At 43.2% G+C, this 9871-nt stretch overlaps 1 protein-coding gene across 1 annotated transcript; it reads right to left on the reverse strand.

The window, feature by feature from the left end:
- Window positions 1–3918: 3918 nt before the first annotated feature.
- Window positions 3919–6582, reverse strand: LOC137335964 (probable G-protein coupled receptor 139). The gene is made up of 2 exons (XM_068001470.1): window positions 6378–6582; window positions 3919–4820 (listed from the first exon to the last, which is right to left on the reverse strand). The coding sequence occupies exons 1-2, from the start codon at window positions 6580–6582 to the stop codon at window positions 3919–3921; spliced, it is 1107 nt and encodes a 368-aa protein (XP_067857571.1).
- Between the last annotated feature and the right edge of the window lie 3289 nt (window positions 6583–9871).

Consider the following 9871-nt stretch of genomic DNA (forward strand, 5'->3'; position numbering starts at 1 on the left):
CCAGAGGACACAGATTTGCGGTGATTGGCAAAAGAACCAACGGCGACATGAGGAAACACTTTTTTACCCGGCAAGTAGTTAAAATCTGGAATGCGCTGCCTGAAAGGATAGTGGAAGCAGATTAAATCGTGGCTTTCAAAAAGGAATTTGATAAATAGTTGAAGGGAAAAATATGCAGGGCTACCAGGAAGGAGCGGGAGAATGGGACTAACTTGATTGCTGGCATGGGCTCGATGGGCCGAATAGCTTCCTTCAGTGCTGTAATCATTTTATGATGGTATTTATACTCTTTATTTTCTTGACATGCATTTCTCTATCTCTCCCTGTCTCTGTCTCTTGTTTTGTCCCCTGATGGACTTCTCAGGCTTCCTTGAACGGCGACTGCTGATCGAACCTGTAAAACGAGCAGAGAAGGTTAAAGAAAGATTGAGACGGTAGGAAAAGTAAAAGTGCAACCCAGCTGCTGCAGCTATTGTCGACACACTTATGTCTCTTCGCTCTCACAGTGAAAGAAAGCACCAATTTGATTAAAGTATACTTATGGTAGATTGTATATTATCACGATGCCGAGACAGACGGCAATCATATCATTGAATCATACAATCATGGAAATTAATGCCACCGAAGGAGGCCCTTCGGCCCATCATTTCTGTGCCGGCCGAAAAAGAACAGGTATCTAGCCTCATCCCACATTCCAGCGTTTGGTCCGTAGTCTTGTAGGTTACGGATCTTCAAGTTTTTTTTTCAAAACGATGAGGGTTTCTGCCTCTACCACCCATTCAGACAGTGAGTTACAGAACCCCACTATCTTCTGGGTTGAAAAATTTCTCCTGCGCTATCCTCTACTCCTTCTACCAATTAAATTAATTCTATGCCCCCTGATTATTGACCTCTCTGCTAAAGGAAATACGAGCTTCCGATCCACTCTATCTAGGCCCGTCATAATTATATACACCTCAATTAAATCTCCCCTCATCGTCCTCGGTTACAAAGAAAACGACCCCACCCTATCCATACAATCCTCATAGCTATAAATCTCCAGCCCTGGCAACATCGTCGTAAATCTCCTCTTTACCCTCTCTAGTGCAATCACATCTTTCCTATAATGTGGTGATCAGAACTGTACGCAGTACTCTAACTGTGGCCTAACTAGTGTTTCATACAGTTCCATCATACCTCCTTGTTCTTATATTCTATGCCTCGGCTAATAAAGGAGAGTGTCCTGTATGCCTTCTTAATCACCTTATTTACCTGTCCTGCTACCTTCAGGGATCAGTGGACATGCACTCCAAGTTCCCGCTGTTGATCTACATCTCTCAGTCTCCTCCCAAGCAATGTGGTTTCAGAGCAACTAATTCTGAAACGTCTTACGTCATAATTCAAGTCGTACAGTCGAAACCAATTTGGTAAAGTGGGACTTATATTCGTGACTGGAAATAGTTAATGTACAACTTGATATTGCTCTACACCGGAATAGAAAACGAGATTGGATGGACAGAAGAGGACTGAAAGAATGGCCGAGCGGCTGTGGGAGGCACCGAACCTTTACACTGGCTGCACAACTTAAGTTTCAGCGGCCCGTTCGTCTAGGGGTTTGATTCTCGTTTAGGGGGTAATATTAATTAATATGCTAGAGGTCGCAGGTCCAATCCCGAACGAGCCCTGGAGTTTCACTGCTTTTAGTGGAAAGTCACCAATTGGCTTCTGACATCTTTTCGGTGTTGCTGTTGGTAGAATTGAATTATATCCAGAGCATGTTTGAGCTCCAGAGGACAGACTGCAGAAGTTTCCAATGCACAACACAGGTGAAGTCAATAAAATGTCTCAAGATGACGAGGAGGTTGAAGCCGAATGTGAATTTACTCCAATTTAGTCCATCTCGTTGATATTGGATAACGAGATAGAAAGCCACGTATCGAAGTTTGCCGATGACAACAAGATTGACAGCATTGCTGGCAGTGTAGATGGAAGCATAACATTACAGAGAGACAGTAATATAATTAATGAATGGGTTAAACAGTGGCAAATGGATTTCAATTTAGGCAAGAGTGAGGTCATCCACTTTGGACCTAAAAAAATTGGAACAGAATACTTTCGAAATGGTGAAAAGCTCAAAACTGTGGAGTTCCAAAGGTAGTTAGAGGCCATGTACATAGATAATTAAAACGTCATGGTCAGGTACAGAAAATAATCAAAGAGGCTAATGCAATGCTGGCCTTCATATCTACAGGACTAGAATACAAGGGGATAGACATTATGCTACAGCTACACAAAGCTCTGGTTAGACCACACCTGGAGTACTGTGTTCAGTTCTGGGCACCGCACCTTAGGAAAGATATATTGGCCATGAAGAGATTGCACTGTAGATTAACTAGAATGATACCTGGACTCCAAGGGTTAAATTACGAGGAGAGATTACACAAACTAGGGTTGTATTCCCGGGAATTTAGTAGATCATGTGCTGATTTGATCGAAGCTTTCAAGATATTAAGAGGAACTGATGGGATAGATAGAGAGAAAATATTTCCGCTCGGTGGGGTTTTTAGGACTCGGCGAACATCGCCTAAACACGAGTCAGGACTTTCAGGAGTGAAGTTAGGAAACCCTTTCTCACCGGCACCTGCAGTCCCAGGATCTCCTCAAACACCAGCCCCATTAACACTCTTGGTCACCGGATATTACATTCCCATGACGTCCTCTATCTCCCGTCCCATTAACGCATTGATCAGCGGCACCGACAGTTCCGGGTTCTCCTCTACCTCCAGCAACATTAACACATTGATCACCGGCACCTAATTTCCTGGGATCTCCTCTACCCCCCACCACCCCATTAACACACTGATCAGCGGCACCTACAGTCCCGGGATCTCCTCTAACCTCCCCCCCCCCCCCAACCCCATTAACTCACTGATCAGCGGCACCTACAGTCCCGGGATCTCCTCTACCTCCGCCCTCCCCCCCCACCCCCAACTAACACACTGGTCACCGGCACCTACACTCCCGGGATCTCCTCTACCTCCCCCCTCACCACCCCATTAACACACTGGTCACCGGCACCTACACTCCCGGGATCTGCTCTATCTCCCGCCCCATTATAAACCTGTTTACCGGTACCTACTATCCCGGGATCTCCTTTACCTCCCGCACCATTTACACACTGGTCACCGGCACCCACATTCCCAGCATCTCCTCTACATCCCGCCTCATTAACAACCTTGTATGCTTGTTTATTTTATGACCTTAAATTTCTCCAATATAGTAACTCATTTGGTGCATTTAGTTGCCACTTGATATTTTACAACTTGTACTTGCTTGATACCCGGACTTCAATGGTTAAGTTACGAGGAGAGATTACACAAATTCGGGTTGTATTCTCTAGAGTTTAGAAGGTTAAGGAGTGATCTGATCGAAGTTTATAAGATATTAAGGGGAACAGAGAGGGTGGATAGAGAGAAACTATTTCCGCTGGTTGGGGATTCCAGGAGTAGGGGGCACAGTCCAAAAATTAGAGCCAGACCTTTCAGGAGCGAGATTAGAAAAAGAAGTTTGGAACTCTCTTCCGCAAACGGCAATTGATACTAGCTCAATTACCAAATTTAAATCTGTGATAGATAACTTTTTGCAACCAAAAGTATTAAAGGATATGGGCCAAAGGCGGGTATATGGAGTTAGGTCACAGATCAGCCATGATCTTATCAAATGGCGGAGCAGGCACGAGGGGCTGAATGGCCTACTCCTGTTCCTATGTTCCTGTGTTCCCAGATGTTAACTGAGAAACGCTGTAAAATGCTGTACAAATAGCCTCAGTTGATAAACGATTCTCTGATTGCAGAATATACAGTGTTTGCAGTGCCGTAGCCTGGTAGAGAGATTCAGACACCGTATGGCAAAGCACTGACTCTGCTTCACATCTTCCAATTATTTAATGAAATTAACAATCACAGTAAAGGGATATTTCACCACATTCTTCAACTGCTCTCTAAATTTAGTCTGTGTCACGGCATAAATACAAGTGTTCGTGCAGCAACTCAGAAGCTGAAGCATGAGTCCTATTTCTTGTACAAAGGAATGTAGATATACAGAAGAATACCCTAAATAATATATCCGGTTGCATATAGAAAACACCATATACAGCGCCCAAAACAGTATAAAGTTTCCTGAGATAACAAACAGTAAAATGATGGACTTCCTTCTGTTCTCCATCTCTGGGTCTCTGGGATTCTCCCCACTGCTGTTGCCTCTGAGTCTCGTGCGGGCTCTGCTGGCCACTAAGATGTGCCTGACGGTTAAGGCATTGAGCAGTAGAATCAGAACAAATGGGACCCCCGGAGTGAGGATATAATAAAGGAGTTCGATTGCTGCCCACACACGTGAATACAGAAAATTGAGTGTTACATCACAAAACCAGGGTTCATTGACAAGCATATACCGACCCGTGAACATAAAGTACCAGAAAATATTCTTCAAACAGCTCAGTACAGTCACGGTTCCGAGAACCACAGCCGCCGTTCTTTCCGTGCAATATTTAGTTTTCAGCTTTTGGCAGCAAATGGCCACAAATCGATCAAAGGTGAAAGTGACGGTGAACCAGACAGAACAGTCTGTGGCTGCGAAAAGCAGGACGGCGTGGATATTACACACAGGAATGGACCGTTTCACGAACTGAAAGTGAAACATATAAGCAATCGGAATCTGCCTGAGTATCAGATCGGTGATAACGACCAGTAGATCCGCCTCTGCCATCGCCACCAGGTAGCGAGTGACACATTTCGAGAGACCGCACTTTCCCCGAGACATGATCAGAATCGTCAATAAGTTAACTGTAAGGAAGAGAAATAAACAAGGAAATTATTCATCAGGCTCGGACCCCCTGTAAATATTAGTGCCTTCTCTTGACCCCCTGTAAATATTAGTGCCGTCTCTGGATTCCTGTAAATATTAGTGCCTTCTCTTGACCCCCTGTAAATATTAGTGCCGTCTCTGGATTCCTGTAAATATTAGTGCCTTCTCTTGATCCCCTGTAAATATTCGTGCCGTCTCTGGATTCCTGTAAATATTAGTGCCGTCTCTGGATTCCTGTACATATTAGTACCGTCTCTGGATTCCTGTACATATTAGTACCGTCTCTGGATTCCTGTAAATATTGGTGCCATCTTTGGATCCCCTGTAAATATTAGCACCATCTCTGGGTTCCTGTAAATATTAGTACCGTCTCTGGATTCCTGTAAACATTAGCACCATTTCTAGATCCTCTCTAAATATTAGTAGTGTCTCTGGATCTCCTGTTAAAATTAGCACCATCTCTGGATCCCCTGTAAATAACAGTACTGTCTCTTGATCCCCTTTAAATATTAGTACCATCTCTGGATCCCCTGTAAATAACAGTACTTTCTCTTGATCCCCTTTAAATATTAGTACCATCTCTGGATCCCCTGTAAATATTAGTACTATATCTTGATCCCACTGCAATTATTATTACTGCCTCTGGATCAACTGTAAATATTAGTTCTGACTCTGCATCGCCAGTAAATATTAATACATTCTCTATATCTTTCTGTAAATATTAGTATCATCTTTGGACCCAATGTAAATATTAGTACCGTCTCTGGACCCAATGTAAATATGAGTAACACCTCTGGATTCTCTGTCAATTGTAGTGCTGTCTCTTGAACCCCTGTAAATATTCGTGTCGTCTGTGGATCCCGTGTAGATAATAGTACCGTCGCTGGATCCCTTGTAAATATTAGTAACGTCACTGGATCCCCTGTAAATATTACTACCATCTCTGGATCCCCTGTAAATATTAGTACCATCTATGGATTCCCTGTAGATATTAGTACCATCTATGGATTCCCTGTAGATATTAGTACCATCTATGGATTCCCTGTAGATATTAGCGCCGCCTCTGGATCCCCTGCAAATATAATCACCATCTCGGGATCCCCTGTAAATATTTATGCTATCTCTGTATCTCCTGTAATATTCGTGCCGCCTCTGGACCCTCTGTAAATATTAGTACCGCCTCTGGATCACCTGTAAATATTTGTACTATCTATGAATTTCCTGTAAACATTCGTGCCGTCTCTGGAACCCCTGTAAATATTAGCACCATCTCTGGATCCCCTGTAAATACTTACACACCCCAAGGACACATTGTAACTTAAATCTCACATTCAGAAAACCTGCGTTTATATATTTCCCACTCCTGTTCCCCGTATCAATATATCTCCCATCGCGGGTACCGCCTCTAAATATTAAGCTCGATATGGATACTTACCAGGCGCACCAACAGCAGCGAGTGTTGGACAGGGAATGACAAGAACAGTAATAAAGAGAAAAATGTTTCATAGAATTAATAACTGGATACAGAGACTTACCAGGAACACCAACAGCAACGAGGAGAGGATAATAAATTACTTTTATCCCCATAAGCGCATAAAATATCCACCACTCTATTGATATTGAATCATAATCGTCATGCAGATATTGAAAAACCCAGAATGGACTAGACCAATCTATGGTTCTAAGATTCCGACCCATTGTTGTAATATTCCAATCTATTGTTCTCAGATTCCGACCCATTGTTGTAATATTCCAATCTATTATTCTCAGATTCCGACCCATTGTTGTAACATTCCAATCTATTATTCTCAGATTCCGACCCATTGTTGTAACATTCCAATCTATTGCTCTTCGATTCCGATCTATGCTTTCCCTTTCTGTAGAGCCGCTGATCTCTGTTCGTGCCGGAGGTTATGCTCCAACTGACACTATGGGAGAACATGTTGAAAGAAGTCGATTATTTATAGCAGAGAGAAACACTTCAATGACACAATTAGGGCCCATGGAGACTGATATTAATTACACTCGCTGAACAAACAGATTCAGTTAATAACTTTAAATCCAACAATTTTTATATCACAACATATATTTAACCAAATATTACACAGATAGAATGCCCAAAGCCCAGTATATTATTTTAATAAATGTTTGAAAGAACCGAAACTATGAGACCCGCAGTCTGACAGCACGGATGTGAAGCCAGAGCAGCTTCATTTACAAATTGCAGATTATTTCCGAGTGAAATCGTTTAGTTTCAGAGAGTTTCTAACCAATTCTCAAGGGTTGAGCTTACACTGAGATGGAAACTGAACTATTCTACCATTCATTTTGGAGATCATCCCGTGAATATTTTTACAATCTCTCGATACCCTGTCAATATCGGCAAGCCTATGGACCCTCTTGTAAACATTGGGACAGTCTCTGGATCTACCTGCAAAAAATGGCACTGTCTTTGGATTCTACTGTAAATATTCGCATAGTCTATGGATTTCCCTGCGAATATTCCTACAGACAATGATAAAGGCTCTGGATATTTCGAAAAATATTGTTCGGCTACTGCGATTCCTGACGCAATCTGTGGACTGTATAAATATGTTTGCTGTCTAGTATGCCTGTAAATATTGAATCACTCCCACAGACCCCGATAAATGCTGACATAATCTGGGTACATCTTGAATGTCTATAGTCCCTGGTACCGCTGCAAATATCGACTCACTCTCACAGACCCCTGAACATACTGACACAATCTGGGGATTCCCTGAATGTCGACAGTCCTTGATACCCCTTTATATATTAACCCGCTCTCACAGATCCGCGTACATACCGACACAATACAGAGGCTCTCAGAATACCTACAGCCCTTAGTACCCCTTTATATATTAACACACTCTCACAGACCCCTGTAAATGATGACACATTCTGGTGATTCCATGAATGTCTATAGCCCATTGTACCCCTTTATATAATAACCCACTCTCACAGACCCCGGTAACATTCTGGCGACTTCCTGAATGTCTATAGCCCATTGTACCCCTTTATATATTGATTCACTCTCACAGAACCCGATATATTCTGACGCAACAACAAAAAAACAACTTGCATTTATATAGCTCCTTTAAGGTAGTAAAACGTCTCTAGGCGCTTTGCAGGAGCGATTAACAAACATAATTTGACACCGAGCCACATAAGGAGATATTAGAACAGGTGACCAAAAGCTTGATCAAAGAGGGAGGTTGTAAGGAGCGTCTCCAAAGAGGAGAAAGAGGAAAAGAGGCAGAGAGGTTTAGGGAGGGAATTCCAGAGATCAGGGCTGAGATAGTTGAAGGCACAGGCACCAATGGTGGGGCGATTAAAATCAGGGATATGGAAGAGGCAAGAATTAGAGGAACACAGTGATCTCTGAGGGTTGTTGGGCTGCAGGAAGTTAAAGAGATAAGGGCGAGGCCATGGAGGGATTTCAACACAAGGATGAGAATTTTAAAATCGAGGCGTTCCCGGAACTGGAGCCAATGTTAGTTAGCGAGCACAGGAGTGATGGTAGAACGGGACATGGTCCGAGTTAACATGCAGGCAGCAGAGTTTTGGATGAATTCAAGTATATGAAGGGTGGAAGATGGGTAGCCCGACAGCAGACCATTGGAATTATCAACTCTGGAGGTAACATAAGAACATAAGAAATAGGAGCAGGAGTCGGCCAATCGGCCCCTCGAGCCTGCTCCGCCATTCAATAAGATCATGGCTGATCTGATCCTAACCTAAAATCTAAATTCATGTCCAATTGCCTGCCCGCTCCCCGTAACCCCTAATTCCCTTTACTTCTAGGAAACTGTCTATTTCTGTTTTAAATTTATTTAATGATGTAGCTTCCACAGCTTCCTGGAGCAGCAAATTCCACAGAACTACCACCCGCTGAGTGAAGAAGTTTCTCCTCATCTCAGTTTTGAAAGATCAGCCCCTTATTCTAAGATTATGCCCCCTAGTTCTAGTTTCACCCATCCTTGGCAACATCCTTACCGCATCCACCCGATCAAGCCCCTTCACAATCTTATATGTTTCAATAAGATCGCCTCTCATTCTTCTGAACTCCAATTAGTAGAGTCCCAATCTACTCAACCTCTCCTCATATGTCCACCCCCTCATCCCCGGGATTAACCGAGTAAACCATCTTTGTACTGCCTCGAGAGCAAGTATGTATTTTCTTAAGTATGGAGACCAAAACTGTATGCAGTATTCCAGGTGCGGTCTCACCAATATCTTATATAACTGCAGCAATACCTCCCTGTTTTTATATTCTATCCCCCTAGCAATAAAAGCCAACATTCCGTTTGCCTTCTTGATCACCTGCTGCACCTGCAAACTAAATTTTTGATTTTCTTGCACTGGGACCCCCAGATCCCTTTGTACTGCAGTACTTTCCAGTTGCTCAACATTAAGATAATAACTCGCTCTCCGATTTCTCCTGCCAAAGTGCATAACCTCACATTTTCCAATATTGTATTGCATCTGCCAAATCTCCGCCCACTCACCCAGCCTGTCTATATCACCTTGTAGGTTTTTTATGTCCTCCTCACTCTCTATTTTCCCTCCCATCTTTGTATCATCTGCAAACTTTGATATGTTACACTCGTTCCCCTCCTCCAAATCGTTAATATAGATTATAAAGAGTTGAGGACCCAGCACCGACCACTGCGGAACACCACTGGCTACAGGTTGCCAGTCCGAGAATGTACCATTTATCCCAACTCTCTGCTTCCTGTTAGATAACCAATCCTCCACCCATGCCAGAATATTACCCCCAATCGAATGATTCTTTATCTTGAGCAATAATCTTTTATGTGGCACCTTGTCGAATGCCTTCTGGATGTCCAAATACACTACGTCCACTGGTTCCCCTTTATCCACCCTGTAAAGGCATGGATGAGGTTTCAGCAGCAGATCAACTGACGCAGGGGTGGAAACGGACGATGTTACTGAGGTGGAAGTTGGTGGCCTGGGTGCTGGAGTGAATATGTGGTCGGAAGCTCATTTC

Source organism: Heptranchias perlo, chromosome 20 (assembly GCF_035084215.1).
Source record: "Heptranchias perlo isolate sHepPer1 chromosome 20, sHepPer1.hap1, whole genome shotgun sequence".
Lineage (NCBI taxonomy): Eukaryota > Metazoa > Chordata > Chondrichthyes > Hexanchiformes > Hexanchidae > Heptranchias > Heptranchias perlo.